Source organism: Podarcis liolepis (assembly GCF_965112155.1).
Source record: "Podarcis liolepis genome assembly, chromosome: 11".
In the NCBI taxonomy this organism is placed as follows: Eukaryota; Metazoa; Chordata; class Lepidosauria; order Squamata; family Lacertidae; genus Podarcis; species Podarcis liolepis.
In genome coordinates, this window is record NC_139565.1 from 48,767,148 (window position 1) to 48,790,453 (window position 23,306).

At 43.5% G+C, this 23,306-nt stretch overlaps 1 protein-coding gene across 6 annotated transcripts in view; it reads left to right on the forward strand.

Annotated features, from left to right (window-relative positions):
- The window catches only part of PRLR (prolactin receptor), a 117,094-nt gene extending 95,412 nt beyond the window's left edge, over window positions 1-21,682 (forward strand). For all 6 annotated transcript variants that reach the window (XM_083465866.1, XM_083465868.1, XM_083465865.1 and 3 more), the window contains 10 exons: window positions 854-1,023; window positions 2,453-2,619; window positions 5,341-5,482; window positions 5,975-6,104; window positions 6,246-6,415; window positions 7,785-7,951; window positions 16,266-16,407; window positions 18,235-18,334; window positions 19,146-19,215; window positions 20,615-21,682. In XM_083465866.1, the coding sequence (XP_083321992.1) occupies window positions 854-1,023; window positions 2,453-2,619; window positions 5,341-5,482; window positions 5,975-6,104; window positions 6,246-6,415; window positions 7,785-7,951; window positions 16,266-16,407; window positions 18,235-18,334; window positions 19,146-19,215; window positions 20,615-21,619 (2,263 nt within the window). In that variant the 3' untranslated portion in view covers window positions 21,620-21,682. The remainder of the gene's footprint in view (window positions 1-853; window positions 1,024-2,452; window positions 2,620-5,340; window positions 5,483-5,974; window positions 6,105-6,245; window positions 6,416-7,784; window positions 7,952-16,265; window positions 16,408-18,234; window positions 18,335-19,145; window positions 19,216-20,614) is intronic.
- Window positions 21,683-23,306: the final 1,624 nt, after the last annotated feature.

The window sequence follows — 23,306 nt, forward strand, 5'->3', positions numbered from 1 at the left end:
CTAACCCGTGAATTTGCGCCCCCTAACCTAACCCCCAGATGTTGCGCCCGGTGCGGCCGGGCCCCCCTGCACCCCCCACGCTACGCCACTGGTACATATTCAGAAAAGGGCAACGGAAATTATCAAGGGGCTGGAGCAACTTCCCAATGGAAAGAGGTTACAGCCTTTGGAGCTTTTAGTTTAGAGGAAAATGTAAGTAAGGGGACATGATAGAGGTGCATAAAATTATGCCACATAATTTGGTATATAAGCCACTTCATATTTGGTCACTTTTCTTTGGCTCCTTCAGATGCCCTCCCTCAAAAAACCAAACATGCTTCAATCACAGGTATATCTTTAGCCACTCCTGCAGTGGAGACCAATGCATATTGATTTTCTGCATATTTGTTAAGAAGGCCAGGGTACAGTTTACTGTTCTTATTTAACAAAATTGTATATACCACTTAATTAACGCCCCCCGCCCTGTGCCCCATGATAGACTCCCAATTCAGATTGTGTAATTTACTTTTTTTTAAGCCATTTATGCAATTGCCAACATTTTGCACCAAACCCAAGGGAAGGACAGCTATTGCCTTTGTGCTCTCCTTCCGGGTTTTCTGAAAGAACCTGTCTGGCTATTGTCCAATAGACTAAACCTAGACAAGCATCTCCCAGAAGGGCATTTGGTTTGATCTGGTATGGCTCTTAGGTTTTTATAAAATTAATCCCCACTGACTCCAGGTTATGCATTTGCAATGGTGAGTTTATTAAGCTGAATCTGACTAGTGAGTTGAGTATTTGCATTTGTTCTTACTTGTTCTGTTGAGTGTGGACAGGTCCCTATTAACTACTATTTTAAATTATTTTATTTCAGAGGAAAGCATGCATTTGAATGTCCAGACTATACAACCGGGGGGCCCAATTCATGTTATTTTGATAAGAGCATCACCAGACTTTGGAAAACGTACAATATCACAGTGAAAGCTACCAATGGCATGGGAAGTAATGTCTCTGACCCTCATTATGTGGATGTTCAAAACCTAGGTAAGGGGGGAGGGCAGGAAGCCACATGGAAACACAACTTTCCACTCTACTCTAAAGCAACACTTTGGGGCAGGGGGTGGATGGGGACTGACTGATTTATCAGTACCATGATTTTTTCAAACATTGTCCAAACCTAGAGGCCAAAGGTGTTTTGAGGAAATGCAATATTGAAACAAGTTAGTTGTTAGTTTAATTTAACATCAGAAGAGGGAAGACTATGGGACCTAGATGATTTCCTGATCTAGAACTAATGCAGTGTGTCAGATAAGGTAGATAATTCACATCTTCTAAGTCCCAAGTTTGGTTCCTGACCTCTTTGGCTAAAAAGCCTGTTGGAAATCAGTGCAGGGCAAGATCTCGGTCTGAAATTCCGAAGGTCTCTTGCCATTCAAGATAGAAAGTACTAGGGATGGGGAAAGAAGTTCAGCCCAGACACACTGAGGTCCAGCTCATAGGGCCTCTGGGAGATTCCCTCATTGCAAGAAGTGAAACCAGGGGGAGGACAGCCTCAGTAGTTGTGCCCGCCATGTGAAACACCCTCCCATCAGATGTCAAAGAAATAAACAAATATGACCTTCTGTAAACATCTGAAGGCAGCCCTGTTTCAGGAAGTTTTTAGTGTTTGATGTTCCGATGAGTTCCTTTATATTCTGTTGGAAGCCACTCAGAGTGGCTGGGGCAACCCAGTCAGATGGGTGGGCTACATGAAATAAATCACCATCATCATCATCATTCACTTCACATTTAAAGACAAATTCACACTTCCTGAAACAAGGAAGGACCGAAACACAGCCATCCTTTGAAATTCACCATTCTCTGAATTTTGCAATGCAGCCATGTTTTATACACATACACACACGAGAGAGAGAGAGAGAGAGAGAGAGAGAGAGAGAGAGAGAGAGAGAGAGCGCATTGTATTAGGGGATATTGCTTTGGAAATGTGTGTTATTAGGCAGAATTGCATGCTAAATGGTACATTAGAAGAAATTGGCACTAAAATCCAATGAATTTTCATGAGGACTTTAAGAACAAACAAACCACAAACTGATGGTGGAGAACCAAAACTTAATGGAAAAATCAGAAACTGAGAGAAACCAAAAGTGACATATTTTCCCATCTCTAGATAGTACTGGCCTAGACAAACTATTGATCTAACTCAGGAAAGGTTAACCAGATGTTGTTGGACTCCAATCCCATCTTCCCTGACCACTGGCCATTCTGACTGGGGCTTTTCAGAGTTGGAGTTCAATGCCATCTGGAGAGCTAAAGGCTCCCTGTGCCTGTAGCTCAGTATGCAGCAGCTCCTTGTACATGTTCTCCCTGTTGTCTTTTGATTTGATTCTATTAGTTCACATACAGAGTAGCCAAAAGAGGTGTCCTAGGCAGAAGAAGCAAACAATACTGACTTATGAATGTTTCCTTTGTACAGCTAAGATCGGCCCTCCCACAGACCTATCTCTGGAAGTCAAACAGCTGAAAGAGAAAACGTATGTGTGGGCAAAATGGTGGCCGCCTCGATCGGTTGATGATGGAACAAGACAGCAAATATGCAACTATGAATTGCGATTGAGACCTACAGGAGAGAAAGAATGGGAGGTAAGCAAGTTCCATTCTTTCATTCACAAGCATCTTATAATAGGAGAAAGGCAGGTGCTGTTGCTGTCCCCTTATTTACAAAGGAGGCCCTGAAACACAGTGGCTAGTGGAAGTATGCCATAGGCAAAGCAAGACTTTAAAAACCGCCATGTACATTTAATTACACCCATCAAGTTTATCCAGATGCACCGAACTGACTTTATTTTGGACATCTTCGATCCAGACGCTCCAGACATACCATTTGTTGTGCTATAGCTGTGGTTTTTCTGTATCTTTACACATGGCTTCCTCCGCCTCCTCAGCAGTGAGGGGGTCCCGGCCCCCTTCCAACAGATTTTTAGGGGGTCAAAGAAACCTCGGCCCCATAGAGCTGGTACCCCTGATCTGACTGTGTATATATAACAGTCTGACTGTGTACGTGTGTCTATAACAGCTTTCCTGTATTCTGTGTTCCAATCTGGCCTGCTGTAAGGTAGTTTCTCGGTGTTCCTAGGATATGTATTTGCATATGGATCTGTTTGATTGCAGCTGGGGTTCTGTTTCCAGGATGGAGAAAATAAAGGGAATAAATCAGGTGTTCTTGCCAGCACCAGAAAGTGACTCAGGCATCATGAAAGGAATATGTGGAAGTAGTTATGATTAATATGTTAGGCGCAGAGAGAGCTATGGAACAGGAGGCCACCCTTCATTCCAAAGCTTCCTCCGGAGAACTGTTTAGATTAATGAGCACTGCAAAGCTATATTTGTCATGTTGGCAATAAGAAAGAATAATGTCCATTAGACTGGGAGCGCTGAAATGTGCTCCAAAAGTAATACAATCAGAGAATTGTAGAGTTGGAAGGGACCCCAAAGCTCATCTAATCCAAGCCCCTGCGATGCAGGAATCTCAACTCAAGCATCCATCACAGATGGCCATCCGATCTCTGCTTAAAAACCTGCAAGGAAGGAGAGCCCACCATCTTCCGAGGGAGTCCATTCTACTGTTGGACGGCTCTTACAGTCAGAAAGTGATTCCTGATGTTTAGTCAGAGTCTCCGTTCTTGTCACTTGAATCCATTGGTTCTGGTCCTAGAATCTGGAACAGGAGAAAACAAACTTGCCCCATCTTCAATGCCCTTTAGATATTCGAAGATGGCTATCGTATCTTTTCTCAGTAAAGTACAGTGGTACCTCAGGTTAAGTACTTAATTCGTTCTGGAGGTCCGTACTTAACCTGAAACTGTTCTTAACCTGAAGCACCACTTTAGCTAATGGGGCCTCCTGCTGCCGCCGTGCCGCCGGAGCATGATTTTTGTTCTCATCCTGAAGCAAAGTTCTTAACCTGAAGCACTATTTCTGGGTTAGCGGAGTCTGTAACCTGAAGCGTATGTAACCTGAAGCGTATGTAACCTGAGGTACCACTGTAAAATGTAAGCAGGGACACTGAAGCAAGTTAAATGGTACTGCAGAGATACCGGCCATCAGTTCATTGTGAGATGGGTGCAAATGTTCCTCTCAGGAAAAGTACCCAGTGGTCACCAGAAAATTGTGCATACAGTGGTACCTCCGGTTGCGAACGGGGTCCGTTCTGGAGGTCCGGCCACATTCTGAGGAATTCACAACCGGAGGTGCCGCTTCTGTGCATGCGCTTGGCACGTAGAGCACTTCTGCGCATGTGCACACGGTGAAACCCAGTAAAGTACTTCCGGGTTTGCCACGTTTGCATCCTGAAAGATACACAACCAGAGGTGGGCGTATCTAGAGGTACCACTGTATTTGTATTTTTCCTGGCAAAAAAATGTCCCTTTAAAGGTCTCTAAAAAAGTGAGGCTGGCTAAATTGTGCAGTGGTGCAATGAGTTAATTTTAGACTCTGAATTTAATGCTTATATGGGGAGCACCTCTTTAGATCGCAATGTTGGTTTTCACAGGTAACAGCCTATGTTCTTGACTTAATAAATCCTACTGTGCATACACTGCATGTTGTCCATTTGGCCTGATCATTTCTATGTCACTTTTCTGGTGCAAGAAAAGCCACAAAGGCATTATATCCAAACCTAGGATCATGGTTTGCTTTGACCTGACAAACCATGGTTGCTCATCAGTCATGATTTTCTTAGGGTAAAAAAACCCATAATGTTTTTCTTCACATTTTATACTAAGCATTTGTTTCTTGGTTTGTTTACTCATTCGTGCCAGGGCAGGGAGCAATCAAGCTGCAAGTGTACCAGCACATTAAAAAAGTATGGTCTGATGATCCAATAACCTTGGCTTGCAGTTTTGCGCAAATACACACAATGTATATTTATTTCGCTTACTCCTTGGGGGGGGGCTCCTCATTTTGCTCTCTTGACCCCGCAATGTGCGCCCAAAAGACCTGACCTGATGGCACCAGGGGGAATCGTGGTCCTTAAAATGGGTTTACAGCTCATGGACCCAAGCAAAACAAATCACACACGTCATGATAAACCTCCTTGACAAGCCATAATACATGATATCCGTGGGCTGGTTTGGAAAGATCACACATTGCACGGACTTCATCCTTGATGTATTTTATTTATTTACAGTATGTATTCCCTCCATCCTGTTCTTCAGTCTTAAAAAGACTAGGACTTCTGGAGTCACAGATGTTGCAGTGCCAACTGCCCAGTGTGCCAAAGATTCCTGCTTGTATAGAGGCATCCTTGCAAAACCTGTGTGCTCTACAATTCTCTTAGTTTCCCTTGTCTTTACTGCTTCGCAGACTCGTTTTGTTGGAGAGCAAACACAGTATGAAATATCCCAGCTGCACCCAGCAGTGAAATATACTTTTCAGGTTCGCTGTATAACAGAGCATAGTGAAAGGAGTGAATGGAGCCCGGAAACTTACCTCCAGCTCCACAGTGGTGAGTCAATCATTCATCATTTTCTTCTGTTTTGAAAGGCCAAATAAGCTAGTAAGAACATGAGAAGAACCCTCCTGGATCAGAGCAATGCCCCATCTAGTCCAGAACCCTGTTCTCACAGCCGCCAACCAGATGCCCATTGTGAGAAGCCTAGAAGCAGGACTTGAGAGCAACAACTCTCTCTCTGCTTGCAGTTCCCAGAGGCAGAACTAGAATCAAATGTGTTAGGAGTAGATTTCAGCTAAGCACCAGGCAACTTCCTAATGGTAACAGCTGGTAGACAGTGAAACAGACTGCCTTAGCAGATGGTGGGCTCTCCATCATAGCAGGTGTTGAAGCAGATTCTGGACATCCATCTGTTGGGGTTTCCCCTAGTTGCGTCCTGCATTGTAGGTCCTGAATTAGCAGGGCGTTGGACCGAATGACCTCTGTGACCCCTCTTTGTCTCTGACCCTATTGGCCTAAAGGACTTGTCTATCTCTTCCTTTCCAGGCCAACCTCCTGGGAAACCAGAGTTAATAAGATGCCGCTCACCTGAGAAAGAAACCTTTACTTGCTGGTGGAAGCCCAGTTCCGATGGAGGTCTGCCGAGCAATTACACTCTGTTCTATAACAAGGAAGGGTAAGGCATTACAAATGACTTTACGGTTGTCTCAACCTGCACCTCTGAGAGAAGCTGGATTCTTTTCGAAGTGATGTGTAATGAGAATGCTGTGTTTGTATTTCCTTCTCAATCTTTCCTGCCAACTATTCTGTTTTTCAGAGACAAGGCATACTATGAATGCCCGGACTACACAACAGCGGGACCCAACTCCTGTCATTTTGATAAAAAACATACTTCGCTTTGGATGACATACAACTTTACCATAACAGCGACTAATGAGATGGGGAGTATTTCATCTCAGCCATATTATGTGGATGTGGCTAATATAGGTATGTGGTGCAAGCATAAATGTGCAAGGCAGACCTGGGGCAGGGGGCGGAATCCCAGCAGTCATAAGAGTTGAACCAGAATTCTATATGCATCTTACATACCATCAGCTAAATATGACCAGTCATGTGTCTTGATAAGGGATAGGGGAGAATATTTGTTTGCATTTTAATGAGAAACTATCCAGTTTGCCCTTCGTAAACTGAAACGCACAGCTATGCTTTGAAATTTGCACTTCTCTGAATTTTGCAATGCATTTCTCCAACAAAGCAAAAGTGCAAATACTAGGCAAAAGTGAGCTTAAAAATATACCTATTGAGTAAAAAAAACCAAAAACATAAAATACATATGCTGGTTGTCAGGGGACTGCCATTGGAACAGGGAAGAAAGGCAGAGGGGCAGTTGGGATACAGGGAACCTCTGAAAATCCTGAGAAGCAGTTCCTCTTCCTGCGGCGGGGAAAGTCACACCTCCAGTGGGGAAGAGGGGAAGGGACCAGAGGATGCTGCTGGGAGCCCCAGTGCCGCACATTGTCAGTCTGAGGGTGGGGAAAGCCACACCTCCTGGGTAAAGGAGAGGAAAGGGCTAGAGGATGCTGCTGGGAGCCTCAGCACCGCTCCTGGCCAAGCCAGCCAGGAGGGAAGCACGCCTCTTCTGTCGCCCACCTTGCGCAGAGGTGTAAAACTCAAAGAAGGAAGGAAAAGGCTGGGGGTGACTAAGCTCTTATGCTGGGGGGGGGACCCGGAAGGGACCCCTCCCGGATTCTGCTAGCGACTGAGGCAGACATGAACTTGTGGTTCTGCACACTAAATAAAACCTGTAAATGACAGGTCGGAGTCCTGGCTGGTTACTCACGAGCAACCACCATTGCCATCTGACACTAGTGAAAATAGTATACAAAAATGCATTATATTAAGGCAAACTGCTTGCAAAAATGTGTGCATTAGGAGGAATTCACACTAAAATTCTGGTGAATGTTTATGAAGATAAAAAGAAAGAAAGCTGCTCTTGATGTGAGATATTTGAAATGTGCCTCTGTTTCTATCTATGAAGAAGGGCATGAATTTAATAAATAATCATATTCTCTTTTTTTGTACCAAGGCCTTTTAAGACAAACTCTAGGCCTTCACTGTTTTAATGACATTTTAAACAAAACTTACGCTCTCATACTTGCCACAGTATGCTTTTAAACTGAGCTTTCTCCGCTATCGAGGAATTTTTGCAGTTGCTTTTTGCTGTTTAGAGCTCTTGTACTTTGCATTTTAAAGTATTGTGATTATATCTGCTGTGTAAGCCTCCTTAGAGGATTGGATTGATGGCCGTCCATATACATTTGATCAATAAATATTCTTTCATCCTTCTTTTTTCCAGTTCAGCCAGACCCTCCCGAAAACCTCTCCTTGGAATTTGAGAAAAAAGTATATGGAAAATATCTGTTGTTGAACTGGTCTCCACCTTCTCTGGGTGACATCAGATCTGGTTGGCTAACCCTCGAATATGAGTTACATATCAAGCCTGAAGGGGGACAAGAATGGGAGGTGAGAATGGTGAAAACTCTTGAAACACTTCCAGATGTGTAGATTTGCCAGTTTCAGCCCTCTCGGCTTCTCATTTTCCCAATTCTAAATCCAGTTCTCCACATTTCTGCAGCCATTTCCAATAAATAAATCCTCATGAACATCCACCAGCATTTTAATGTGAATTTATCCCAACAAACACATTTTTGTCAGCAGCTTCAGCTAACCTACACACAGTTCTGCAAGCCATTTCTCCGTAAAATGATGCACTCTTGCATGCTGCTTTCTTTTTTTTTTTACAGATAAGTATTTATTAATTTTCCAAAAGTAAAAACAGAAAAAGAATAAAGAATAAAGAATAAGATTTCAAAGCAAAATTTAAGAAAAAGATAGCAACGCAAAATAGATACTCCATATATACAATAAAATTTTTACATCTGTCAAATTAACATAGTCGTCTCTTTGTGGACTTCCTTCAGCCCGCCCGTAAATCTTCCACAATAAGAATCGGAAGTACACATTACCTATTATGTATTGTCGTTAGATACTCTTTTACCTCTATTTTCCTTGGACAATACCTCTTCCTCTTTTACAGTGCTTCTCTGAATCCCCTTAACGTTATTTGACCTTCACTAAGGTGTTCCAAGTAGTCTACATATTTCCCCCAGTCCTTGACAAACTTTTGGTCTCTTAGGTGTCTAATCTTTCCTGTTAACCTGTCCAAGTCTGAGTATTCTAATAACTTCGATCTCCACTCCTCTATTGTTGGCATTTCCTTTTTTTTCCACTTTTGAGCAAGAACTATCCTTGCAGCTGTTGTTGCATAGTACATAAATTTATGATCTTTCTTTTTAATTTCATTCCCTAATATTCCTAACAGGAAAATTTCGGATTTTTTAGTGAATGTATACTTTAAAACCTTTTTTAGTTCAGTGTAAACTTCTTCCCAGAATTCTCTCACTCTCCTGCACTCCCACCACATGTGGTAGAAGGCACCCTCCTTCTCCTCGCACTTCCAACATTTGCTGTCTACTTTATACATTCTTGACAATTTCACAGGTGTTATATACCACCTGTGAAACATCTTCATGACGTTCTCTTTCACAGTCATACACGCCGTAAAATTCAGACCCTCCTTCCATAAATTCTCCCAATCTTCAAATTGTATAGCGTGGCCCACATCATTAGCCCATCGAATCATTACTGTCTTAACTTCTTCATCTGCCAAATTCCAATCCAACAACATTTTATACATTCTAGATATTATTTTCTCCTTGCAATTTATAATTTCCCTCTGAAATCTTGATTCTTTATCTGCATATCCTCTATCTTTGGCCTCTTTTCTAAACATTTCGTTAACTTGGTGGTGGTGCAACCAGTCATACACATACCCCTTAATCTGCTCATACGGCTTTAATTTCCATTTCCCATTCTCTTTCATTAGCAGTTGCTCATATGTTGCCCAATCCCCACTCATGTTGATTTTCTTGAGGCTCATCACTTCGAGGGGTGAAAGCCAGTGTGGTATCTTAGGTTCCAGTATGTTCTTATACTTTTCCCATACTTCGATAAGTGGGCCTCTGAAGATATGGTCTTCAAACCCCTTATGTATTTTCCTCTTACCACACCACAGATAGGCATGCCAACCGAACCTGTTATTAAAACCTTCTAAATCAAGTAACTCCTTGTTCTTTAGCTTAACCCAATCTTTTACCCAATAGAGGCATACTGCCTCGTAGTAAAGTCCCAGGTCCGGTAAGGCAAAGCCTCCCCTTTCTTTCTTATCTGTCAACAGTTTGTATTTTATACGAGGTTTTTTACCCTGCCATATAAATCTTGATAGTACTCTCTGCCATTCTTTAAACACTCTACTCCCCTTAATTATGGGAATGCTCTGAAATAGAAATAATACCCTCGGTAGTACGTTCATCTTGATAGTATTAATCCTTCCCCAGAAGGACAATTTCAGTCTTCCCCATATTTCCAGATCTTTTCTTATTTCTCTCCACACCGGCTCATAATTGTTTTTATATAAATCTATATTTTTAGGCGTGAGCCAAATCCCCAAATATTTTATTTTCTTAACCACCTGTATCTGTGACTGTTCTTGGATTATTTCTATTATTCTTTGATCTATATTCTTAACCATCATCTTTGTTTTCCTTTTGTTTAGTTTGAAGCCTGCTATTTCTCCAAATTGATCTATTTCCTTTAAAATTTCTTCTATTGTAGTTATTGGGTCTTCCGTCATTATGACAAGATCATCTGCGAAAGCTTTGGTCTTGTAGGCATGTTGTCCAATTGTCACTCCTTTAATTTTCTCATTTTGTCTGATTGAGTTTAGAAGAACTTCCAGGACCATTATGAACAACAACGGGGAGAGTGGACATCCCTGTCTTGTACCCTTCTGTATCTTTATTTCCTCTGTTACAATGTTATTTATAATCAGTTTAGCCCTTTGCTCTCTGTATATTGCGTTCACCCCATTATAGAAGTTCCTGCCTACTTCCAGGTGTTCTAAGTTCTTCAACATAAAGTCCCATGCCACATTATCAAACGCTTTTTCGGCGTCTACAAACATCATTATCGCCTGCTTATCAATTCTCACCGATAGGAATTCAAGCATGTTAATTATATTTCTTATGTTGTCCCTCATGTTCCTGCCTGGGAGAAACCCGGCCTGATCTTTATGAATAATTTCCACCAATATAGACTTCAGTCTTCTCGCTAGGATACCTGCGAATATTTTATAGTCCGTATTCAACAACGAAATTGGCCTATAATTTTTAACCTGGGTTGGGTCTGCATCCTGTTTCGGGATGAGGGTAATGAACGCCTCCTTCCAGGTCTCCGGGATTTCTCCTTTTCTTAAAACATTATTCATAGTCTCCTTCAAAGGATTCAGAAGCACTGATTTCATCTCTTTGTAGTAACTTGCTGTGAATCCGTCAGGTCCCGGAGCCTTCCCTCTTTTTAGATCTTTAATTACCTCCTCTATCTCTTCTATTTCGATTGGCTTATTTAAACGTTGCTTTTCATCGATTGGGATTTTCTGTATCATTTTCTCTTTCAGAAATCTTTCTATCTTCCTTAGGTTGTTTCTATCTTTCTTTTTGTAAAGGCTTCTGTAATAGTTTAGAAACTCTTTCCTAATTCCTTTTGGATCAGTAACCTCTTCCCCCTCTATTACAATTCTATTTATTGTACTTTGTTCTTTTCTCTTCTTAATTTGCCACGCCAACCACTTTCCAGATTTGTTTGAAAATTCAAAGCTCTTTTGTCTTAGCTTTTTGATGTTCCACTCTATCTCTCTGTTTAATATCGCTGCAAATTGGGCTTGGAGAATTTTTATGTTTTCTTTTATTTTCTGAGAGTTGGGTTTCCTAGTCAATTTTTGCTCGTTATCCATAATCTGCCTTAGAATTTCCTCTTTTCCTTTCTCTCTGTTCCTGTTTTTAATCGCATTCTGTTGGATAAAATATCCTCTTATCACAGCCTTGCTGGCATCCCAGACAATATTAATATTTGTACCTTTGTCTCGGTTATCAATAAAGTATTCTGATAGTTTTTTATGTGCATTTTCTACAATTCTTTGGTCATTTAAAAGATAATCTTCTAACCTCCATCTAAAAGTTCTTCTATCGTAGCTCTCCAATTCCCATTCTATCGGACTGTGGTCAGAGATCACTCTCGGTTTTATATCAATTTTTTTTACCCTGGGACATAGTTCATTTGATATCCAAACCTGATCAATCCGTGACATCGAATTGTGTGGCTCGGAGTGGAATGTATATTGCTTATCCAAAGGGTGTCTGAGACGCCAAATATCCATTAGATTACAGTTTTTAACCATTGAGAAAAATGATTTTGGCAGTTTCCCTTCTTTACTTACTCCTTCCCTCAATCTGTCCATTTCTACGGAGATTACACCATTCATATCTCCCATAAGAATGATTCTCTGATCCATATATTCTGTAATTTTCATTTCGAGGTGTTTATAGAATTCAGTCTTATTATTATTTGGTGCATATATCCCAATCACAATTAAACTCTCTCCTTGCCAACTGATCCGGACAGCAACCATCCTCCCCTCCTCATCTCTAAATATTTGTTTGGCTTCAATCTTATTTTTAATATACAACACAACCCCTCTTTTCTTTTCTTTATCGGAGGACTCAAACTCTGTTCCCAGCCTTTTGTTAATTAGCAATTTTTTATGCTTATTAGCCACATGCGTCTCTTGGAGACAGATAATGTCCAAATTTTTCTTTTTCAAAAATTGTTCAATTTTATTCCTCTTTTTTTTCTCATTTATTCCGTTGACATTCCAACTCAAAAATTTTAACCCCATATTGCCTGACATTCACTAGACTTTTCTCTCTTTCCCTTCTTTCCCCTCCTTCTTCCCTCTCTCCTTCCTTTATTGGTTTTCTGTGTTTTCTTCCTCCCCTTCTTCTTCTTCCTCTTCTTCTGATCCGCTTCCGTTCGTTTCTTGTTCGTCCTCTGTCCTCTTATTTCTAGGTGATCCTTCCTCTACTTCTCTTACTCCGCCCTCCTCTGTTCTTAATTCCTTATACTTCCTCAGGAATTTCCCGGTCTCTTCTGAGTTCAATAATCTATGTCTTTTCCCTTTATATTCAAATGATATTCCCTCAGGGAACTCCCATCTGAATTCAATTCTATTCCTTTTCAAAGTCTGTGCTAGTGGTTTATAAAAGTCTCTTCGTTTAAGTAGTCTAATTGGGACATCTTTAAAGATAATTATGTAATTTCCCCCTATGTTTAGTCTTTTTTCTCTGTTCTTTTGCAACACCTTATTTCGAAATTATTTATCTCTAAATGTTATCAGACAGTCGCCTGTAAATTTTTTGGGTTTTGATGTTTTGACACGCATTCTAAATGCATTCTGTACATTTCCAGTCATTTCTTCTAGTGTCACATCCATCCAAGCCGCCAGTTCTCTTATCAATATTTCTTTTATATTCTCACCTTGTGTCTCCGGGATGGCTCTCAGCCTAAGATTCGCCTCTCTCTGTCGGAGTTCATTCATTGCAATAACATCTTTTATCTCCTCTTGCGCTCTATTCAAATCCGACATTTCAGCTCTAATTCTTTCCTTATCCCGTTTAATATCCTTTAGCTCCAATTTTGTCTTCTTCACCCCTTCCTCTACATTTTGCGTTCTTTTAAATATTTCTTTAATCTGGCCTTTGATTTCGTTTACTGTTTCGTCAATTTTTTTGTCCATGTTTCCAATTTTACTATCCACTTGTTCTAACTTCTGCTCTAGATTATTTTGACTCTGTTTAATTTCCACTAGCATTTTCATAATGTCTGTCTTAGGATCAGGTTCTTGTTTAGATCCCCTCCTTTCTCCGGGGGTCCCCCCATTCATACCTTTCTTCGCCGTGTGTGACATCTTATGCTCCTGTATTTTCTCCGTCTCCCCTTACCGTACTCTATCTCCCACCTCCACAATTTCCCTTTCACTAGCAGCTTCGTGTAAATATATTATTTCCCGCTCAAACATTTACCAATCCCATAACACTCCCCAACGTTACCCTTTTCTGCCCAGAGCGGTTCCACAATCCAATAAACAAACAATCAATCTAGTATCTGCTAAAGAAAGGTGAGGTAAAGTAGAACTAAGAGAAAAATCGAAGGGGGGGAAACGTGGGAGGGAGTCAATAAGTTGTAAATCCGTTAAATTTTAGTCTGTCCACTAGAGGTCACCAAGTCTCTTCGAAGTATCACAGTTTCCAAAATATCACTATTTCCTGTTTTCGAGAACGTTCCAAACAATCCGTCTTTTCTATCTTTCCAGCAGACCTGAAGAGTAGAAAAAGGAAGGAAAAAGGGGAAAAAGGGGGGGGATATGTTTGTAGAAAGACCAAAGTAAATATGTGTGTCTCCCCCGCAACGGGAGTGAGTATAGGCGTCCTTTTCCTCAGTCCACCACACTCTGCAGTCTGTTAACAGCAGTGGAGCCTTCTTTTCCGGTTCGCCTTCCCTTTACCTTTCAAGTTCAAAGCACGGATGAAAAGCTCCTTTCATCTTTCCCTCCTCCGTTTCCTCAAGGACTCTCAACAGCAACTGTATGTCCCTGGTCTCCTCCTTCCTCCCACCAGCCTTTTGATATTTAGTCACTAGATAAAGTTCGCTTGGTAAGGGAGATAGATAGGAAGAGAAACAAAGTGTCCGCCAAGGCAACTCACTTTCACTTTTCCCAGCACTGGAGTCGCGCTGTGCTGAGCAGATTTCGTTTCAGGCTGAACTCCGCTTACTTCTTGATTCTCCTCCCGACTTCCTTGTTGATACTTTCGCAATTTTAAAGGTTCTTGGGTCGGAGTTTCTTTGCGTGAGAATGCAGCGCTTTCACACCAAGCTCGGGGCTTCGCTAAATGGAGGTCGGCAATGGCTTCCCTCGACCGCTGAGCAGCAACGCCGTACTCTTCGCTCCGAAATTCGGGGCTACCTGACGACCAAACCGCTCGCTTTCCGTCGCTACGGGAACCAGGTTCTCTGAACTCCCTCCAGAGACGTTTTCGGGGGGCCTCCGCACCCTGGGGCACCCCCAAACCTCCAAAATAGTCCGGGGTTTTCCCTCTCGGAAAAACCCCCGCTTGTAACGCGATCGCGCAGCACCGGAAGTCCCTCTTGCATGCTGCTTTCAATAACATGTTCATTCTGCCCGGACACTGAGGTCCAGTGCCGAGGGCCTTCTGGCGGTTCCCTCACTGCGAGAAGAAAAGCTACAGGGAACCAGACAGAGGGCCTTCTCGGTAGTGGCGCCCGCCCTGTGGAACGCCCTCCCATCAGATGTCAAAGTGATAAATAACTACCTGACATTTAGAAGACATCTTAAGTTTTTAATCTGTTATATTTTGCTGTATTTTTTGTTTCTATGGAAGCCGCCCAGAGTGGCTGGGGAAACCCAGCCAGATGGGCGGGGTACAAATAAATTATTATTATTATTATTATCATCATCATCATCATCATCATCATCATCATTTTTACCCACACTTCCCCTTAATATATGCATTTTTGTAAACACTGGCTGGAAGACTGCATCACAACATTCGGATTAGTGTGAACTTCAAAGGATGGTTGAATTTCAGCTCTCTTTGGGTTTCACAAAGTGTGGATTTGCGTGTCGAGACCCTGAAACCCACCCCCTTGTTGAAGAATAACACACACAAGGACACAGATATTAGGTTAATGTTATTGGGCAAAATTTGGCCACAGCTATATTGATTACAGAATGTGAGTGGTATTCGCTTAGGCACTGAATGGACCCAACTATATCTGACTCCTGCCCGTTGCGCAGGGAGTCCGATAAGGGTAAACCACCAGAAGGGGGAGCCCCGTCGATGCATACCAACTCAAGCTCCCCCGGGTGTTCCCATAGGGGTCATGTCATGGCCCTAGCCCCACCCCAGGCTTCGGACAAGATCCACACCCCTGGATTCCTTTAACGGAATACCCTTAAGCTTGGAGGGGCAGGTGATGGCCACACCTCCCCTCCCTGCTCATAAGGTCAAACAATGCCTAACCGACACAAGAGCCTAAAGGCTTGCTGCCAAATACCCTTACACCTGTAACCAATGCCTCAAGCCCTCTGAAATATCAGCCAACCAGATATCATTCCCCCAATCAGAAAGGTGTACGCCATCATCACGAAATAGTGCCACCTTGCTGTAAACTACGGTGGGTGCGCAATCACCCAGCCACCCAACATGTGCACCCTCTGTGCCATGGAACGATTCAAGCGAGCCAAGAGGAAGCCCTCCAGCTCGCGCCTCAGCTTAAATGGTCCCGGCCACCCCCCCACCAGCCAGCGGATTGGCTGGCCGGTCGCTGACGCTGCCGGGATCTCCCAGGCAATGCGGGACTTCGTCCCCCGCCCCCGGAGGAGAGTGGGTGGCCACGCGGTCCATCGCAACTCCTCCCCACGGTGAAGTGGAATGGACTTGGCAGATATGCCTTTACATGTGAACTGAATTGGATGTTGCTCCCACCCCTATCTCCTGACAACCTGTTTAATGAGCACTTACCCTGGTTTGCTTACAGAGAGGTGTATAACGTTGTGCCCAAGCAATTTTTCTCCAACACTTCCCATTGCATTTTCCTTATCACACACAGCCTAACTGGGGGAGGAATTGAAGGTATGTTGTGCAAGAATGCCAAATCAACCTTAATTGTGTAACCAGTTAATCCCATCTGAAAATAGTGGCTGCCTGGAAGCATCTTTGGGAGTAGCCAAATGCTCTGTGTTTCAGAAACAGTATCTGAGAAAACAGAGTCACGGGTATCTGTGTTCTTCTTATCTTTCCAGAAAATATTTGTTGGTCAGAGAACAACATATAAGATGTTCAGTGTAAATCCAGGAGAAAGGTATATTGCAAAAGTTCGCTGCAGATCAGATCATGGAACTTGGAGCGACTGGAGCCTTGAAAGTTTTATAAAGCTCCGAAAAGGTGAGGACAACTGCTGGGAGTGACCCCAGTCATATGAAAATGCTAGAAAGCCTAGTTGAGGAGTTTATTATTCATATCCTGCTTTTCTATTTAGAAGAAAAATAAAATCCCCCATCACAAAAGAAAACACAGTTCAATGATAACAGCAACACAATGACACAAGGATAAGGCTGACATGTGATGAAGCTGGTGCTAGACGTGTGCGTCTTACAAAACATTGCCTGGTGGTCTGCTTTGGGAAATCTGGGCAAGTTCAGCTGACAACTTGGTAAACATATTAGCTGTGTGAGTTCCAGACTGCTAGTGCAGGGGGAGCCAAAGTGGTGTCTTCCAGAAGTTTTGGACTACAACTCCCATCATGCCTGACCAGTGGCCATGTTGACTAGGGATGGTGGGAATTGGCATTTGCAACATCTGCATCCATGTTGACTGCCCTTGAACTAAATGAAGTTGGCCGGATGCAAAAGAAGGCAAGGCTTGTGCACCTTTATTTGTGTAGAAAAGAGACTTTATGCAGGTACAGCTTGAGTGGCAAGTTCCCGCCTTCCCCATAGAAATAAAGACACAGGACACCAGTATTTTAGGTTAATGGGCAAAATTAGGCCACAACTTTATTGATTACAGGAATTGAGCGGTATTGGCTTAGGCATTGGTCCTATCGACTAACCGGCTTCAGCCTGATTGCTAGAAGACTGGCAAGGGTTAACCACTAATAGGGGGAGTCCTGCTGATGTACATCAACTAGGAGCTCCCCGGGGTCACCGCTCGGGGGCGTGCCTTAGGCCCACACCTCCATAGGCTTCGGACAGGGCAACGCCCCCCCGGAATCCTTTACCGGACTACCCTTTGATATGGGGGAAGGTGATGGCGCTTCCTCCCCCCCATCTGCATAACAATACCCCTTACCAATGCCTAACCGCCAGTGCCGAGGTAGTTCTGACGATTCGCTACGAGGTAGGCGATAAACCAAATGGCTGGTGCCAATTTGCCAAGTGGAAAAAATTCCTACCAGGCCTCTCGACGGCGACCAACCAAAGTCCATAGCAATGTCAAAGAGCCAAACCTAAAGGGTGGGAGGGTGGGAAACCAGAGCAGCTGGGGCGCTGGTGCAGAGAAAGAGGGAAATCCTCAGGCGCGCCGGCCCTAAATAGCGCGGGCCATGGCTCCCGGGCCAGCCGATTGGCTGGCAAGGGAGATGACACATCCGAGGATTCCCTGATCTCGTGGGGGCTGCAAGCCAGCCCCCACGCATGTGGGGGGAGGGCATGAAGCCTGCAGCCCCACCTCCTCTCCAGCTCGGAAGTGGCTTTGCCTGGTGGTCTGCTTTGGGAAATCTGGGCAAGTTCAGCTGACAACTTGGTAAACATATTAGCTGTGTGAGTTCCAGACTGCTAGTGCAGGGGGAGCCAAGCTGGTGTCTTCCAGAAGTTTTGGACTACAACTCCCATCATGCCTGACCAGTGGCCATGTTGACTAGGGATGGTGGGAATTGGCATTTGCAACATCTGTATCCATGTTGACTGCCCTTGAACTAAATTAAGTTGGCCGGATGCAAAAGAAGGCAAGGCTTGTGCACCTTTATTTGTGTAGAAAGGAGACTTTATGCAGGTACAGCTTGTTGTGTAAACTACGCCTGCTGAAACGCCCTGTTCTGAAATCTCACCACTGAGCTCACTGGGTGATTTTATGCTGATCACGGCATTACAGACTGATCTACCATCCAGGGTTGTTGTGGGAGTAAAATGGTAGAGATGCCACCTGCCCTGAGCTAATAATGTTTTGAAATGAACTGCGCAAAATTTAATCCCTTCTCATTTTCTCTCCTAGAGTTCAGACTAAAGGATATGCTTGTTTGGATCTTCGTGGCTTTTTTATCATTTGTCGTATGTTTGATCATGATCTGGACACTGGCTTTGAAAAAAATTAAGTAAGTTGCTACTTCTGACATTGTAAGGTGGTGTATTGAAAAAAGAAAACAAGCAAATTTGTTGCCACAGAATGGGGGTAAAGGGTTGGAAAGCCTTCTCCATACATTGTGGTCGCAGCTGTGATTCTTCTTCCATCTCCTCCACCAACTGCTATTTAAATTTTTAAAAAGCAGACATGTTAAATGGAAACATGCATTTAATACATCATCCAGCTGGGGTTATGCATAGTGGAACTGTGAAGCTTGTTGCCGGTGCTCTATTTTGACAATCCACAAACACAAAAAACAAGTTTCTGCGTGTAGAATTCATCTTCACTCAAGAGACCACTCTTGGTTCTGCTGCCTTAGATCGTACGTTCAAGTGAAATCAGTTTATTGGAATATCCTGAGGGTCCCCTCTTTACAGCCATGGATATTTGTTTTTCCAGCAGGCAGGGTTTTCTGTATGCTCAAACTGTAGCCTTATTAGACTTTACCGATTGGTTGGGTGCCATCCCTGCTCCACTTTGGAATGGACAAGGCCATTCATTAGGCGTCACAGACTGATAAAAGAGAGAGAGCTTTGTTTATACAGCTGGGTTCCTGCTATACATTTACTCAAGAGCTCAAGTTAATAGTTTTTAGTTTTTTGCACCCTTGGAGAAGGAAAATGGGATTTTGGGGCCCGTTTCAGACTGACTGCACAGTCAGGTTTTAGATTTGGGAAACCCATTCCTTCAAAACCTATCAGAAGAAAATGAAACCAAGTATGAAACCAAATGATTTCCTTCATTTCTTTATTCCAACCCCTTACCTCTTTCTTGTTTTTCAGCATGGTGGCTTGCCTTCTACCACCAGTCCCAGGACCAAAGATAAAAGGCTTTGATGCCCAGCTACTAGAAGTAAGTGTTTGGGCACTTAGAGAAGTTTTGCACTCTTATTTTTTAATGTCTTGCATTTTCTTAGAGGGGGTAAAAGAAAACACCTCATTAGAAACCTTTAACAGCTTTAACCTGTTAACTCTTCTGCTGATGCTAATCTGCTTGAATTCAGAACAATAATATCCAAACGCAACACGATGACCAAGTACAACAATGCGATGTCAATATAAACTCCTTATATAATCTATACAGAACATTGAACAATATGAAATATGCACTCTCTGCAAAACCAATTAAACAGAAATCTTCTAAATCTCTGAAAGTCACAGAATATGACACTCTTGATGGATTCTCTTGAAAACATAGAACCAAATAAACACAAGTCTTATAGGTCTCTGAAAGTCTTTGTGAGCTATGCAAGTCTCTGAAAGAAGCAATGAGTCAGATACCTGGAGTAAACAAGCCATAAAGCTTTGTTTTATAACATCCAACGCTGCCGAAGTGGTCTGCAAACAGACGTAGTGAACAGTGATTCCGGATATACCAACTGTTTCGTGGAATTCTTCTTCAGCACAGGAGAAGGATAAAGAAATGCTTCAAAAACTGCAATTGAATTATTGAAACAATGGCCTGCATATACATGGTAACTCAAATTATTAGAAACTATATGCAAGAACTATAATATCAATTCAATATGAAATAAAACCAAAAGTACATACCCCACCTATATGGTGAATGGAATTGTATGAACAAGTGTTATGGAGCAGTGGTCATAAAGTTATGTAACCACTGCTACTGACTGCATGTTGCAAGAAACTTAAAAAGCCGACCGCAGGTGGTGCTCAAAACAAGGTCATTTCAGAGATTTAGAAGATTTCTGTTTATTTGGTTTTGCAGAGAGTGCCTATTTCATATATTCCATATTGTTCAATGTTCTTTATAGATTATATAAAGAGTTTATATTGACATCACATTGTTGTACTTGGCCATCAGTAATTTGGATATTACTGATATTTGCTTGCAACACGGGTTTTAATTGAATTCAGATCAAAGCAAGCATCATTGTTGCTCTGTACCACATCTTTCTCCTTTGCGTTTTCAGACATAATCAGGTACATAATGCAAATATTATAGTTATGTGGTATAGTGGTTAAGAGCGATAGACTCATAATCTGGTGAACCGGGTTCGCTTCCCCGCTCCTCCACATGCAGCTGCTGGGTGACCTTGGGCTAGTCACACTTCTTTGAAGTCTCTCAGCCCCACTCACCTCACAGAGTGTTTGTTGTGGGGGAGGAAGGGAAAGGAGAATGTTAGCCGCTTTGAGATTCCTTAGGGTAGTGATAAAGTGGGATATCAAATCCAAACTCTTCTTCTTCTTCTATTATATTATATTTCCCCCTGTGTGTTTCTTCACATCAGGCAGGGAAAACGGAAGAATTGCTGAGTGCTCTTGGCTGCCAGGGATTCCCTCCAACACCGGGCTATGAGGACCTGCTGGTAGAATTTTTGGAGATAGATGACAGCGAAGACCAGCAGCTAATGCCAAGCACCGAAAAGAGCCACCCCAATAAAAATGTGAAGCTGGCGCACCAGGAAACAGACAGCGACTCGGGAAGAGGAAGCTGCGAGAGCCCTTCTCTGTTGACAGAGAAGCGCAAGGAAGCCCAAAACCCGTTCTTGGAATTGAAAACACCAGATACCTATGGGGTGCAAAACGCTCATAGGAACAGCATGCAGGAGTCACCAAAGGGGGGCGCTGAAGGTCAGCTCCCCTGGATTAACAGTGGTGAACCTAGGCCATCCACATGGTGTGGAGGTCAGCTCCCTAGCTGTCAAACTTCTAAATGTTCCTACCATGACACAGTGGATGTATGTAAAAGGGCAGTCAGTGCCATGAATATAACCAAGAAGGGGAGTGAGGAAGGAAAGTGTTGTTCACAATATCCTGAACTCATTGAGACTCTTGGCGAAAGAAAACCAGCCAAATTGGAGAAAGCAGCGGATCTACTCTCAAATGCACAGCACGGCCAAGCGGGGTTGTGGCTACTCCCACCATTCTCGTCTACAAAACCCGCAGATTACGTGGAAGTTCACAAAGTCAACAATGATGGAGTTCTGGCTGTACTACCAAAGCAGAAAGAAACTGTAGGCAAAAAGGAAAGGCCTTTTGTCCCTGGGGATACGAATGAATACACCAAGGTTTCAACAGTCGTATCCAACCATATTCTGGTGTTGTTCCCAGATCCCAAAGCGGAGGCTTTGCCTTCCTTTCAGGAGCCCCTGAAAGAGCTTGCCCAGAGTTGTCAGCAGAGCCAAGCAGAATTAAATTTCAGCTACTGTCTCACAGGTCCAAGCGCCTGCAAAGTACAGACTGGTGGGCTAGACTACATGGATCCAAATAATTTTATGTGCCCCTTTAACTGAAAGGTTAGCCATCCTTCTACAGGTAACAACACTACAAGTAAAATAAACAGTGTTGGCACAAAACTGCTCACATGTCTGGTTTAGCTCAGTTGTAGCTCATGCCTTCTTTCGCTTTATAGCCAATCACTTAAGAACATGCTGGTTGCAGATCAATTTTTCCCCCTACCTGTGATTTTTAGTTCTTTTTGTGAAGAGGGATTTACAGAAAAGTAAAAGTTTGTGGCATCATTTTGAAAACACAAGCATCCATTTCTGGTAATACATTCCAAAAAAAATCAAGGAGGGATTTGTGTGTTGATGTTTCAAAAGCAACCCTGAGATCATCACCAAATGATGCTGGTTAAGAAACACAGGCTGAGCTTATAAAATATTGTCCAAAAAATTATATTGGTAATCAGACTCTTGAACAACACTGGTAGTGTCCAACCTGTTTTTGGCAACTGTGCATCACACAGTGCAAGTACAATATATGAGGCTGCAGTGTGTGGACTACAGTGTGAACAACCCATCATACCTAATTTGTGTACAGGTCCTCGAGTTTGAGCCATTGTGCGCATCTCAGGGACTGGCAGGACGCTGATGAGTGTGCTTTGGGGGGAGTGAGGCTGGAGTCTGGCTCAGGAGAGAGGGCCAGTGATTTGTGGGGGACTGTACTGGACAGAAGGCAAGAGTTGGAGGCAGGGGAAGCTTCAAGTGGAGCACAGGATGGGTTGGAAGGAGAGGAGGAAGAGGCAGGTCAGGCAAGTGAGAAGCCAGGTGCTTCCCCACCACTGTCTCCCAGACCCAGGAGGGGACTGAAGAGGGATGAGCAGAGGATAGGCATAGTCTATGGCTGCATGCAGTGTTTTGGGGGAAAGTACATAAACTGGTGGAGGTGAAGTGGTCCCCTGTTGCTGCAACTTCTTCTTGGAGCCAGCATGGTGTAGTGGTTAAGAGCGGTAGACTCGTAATCTGGTGAACCGGGTTCGCGTCTCCGCTCCTCCACATGCAGCTGCTGGGTGACCTTGGGCTAGGCACACTTCTCTGAAGTCTCTCAGCCCCACTCACCTCACAGAGTGTTTGTTGTGGGGGAGGAAGGGAAAGGAGAATGTTAGCCGCTTTGAGACTCCTTCGGGTAGTGATAAAGTGGGATATCAAATCCAAACTCCTCTTCTTCTTCTTCTTCATAGACCATGGACCTGGAAACAGCTACCTAGACACTAAATTGGCGTGGGAGGTATTCAGAGCCATAGAAATGACTGTGTTATGTTTGACGACAAAGAGTTAACTATCGGCTGTGTGCATTTCCTTGATTGGGGAGTGCCCTGAACAGAACAGGCAGGAGAAATGGGCAGGCCTCACTCTGTGCCATAGCTAAGCCCAGGAGTACTCCTGTACAGACTGCCTCAGGCCCCTACAGTCTGTGCTGCTTGTGGTATCTGTGCTGAAGCTGGCTCCAGCTTTGCAGTGGCGTAGCGTGGGGGGTGCAGGGGGGGCCGGCCGCACCGGGTGCAACATCTGGGGGTTAGGGTTAGGGGCGCAAATCCACGGGTTAGGGGGCACAAATCCACGGGTTAGGGGGCGCAAATCCACGGGTTAGGGGGCGCAAATCCACAGGTTAGGGGCGCAAATCACCGTATTTTTCGCTCTATAAGACGCACCAGACCACAAGGCACACCTAGTTTTTGGAGGAGGAAAACAAGAAAAA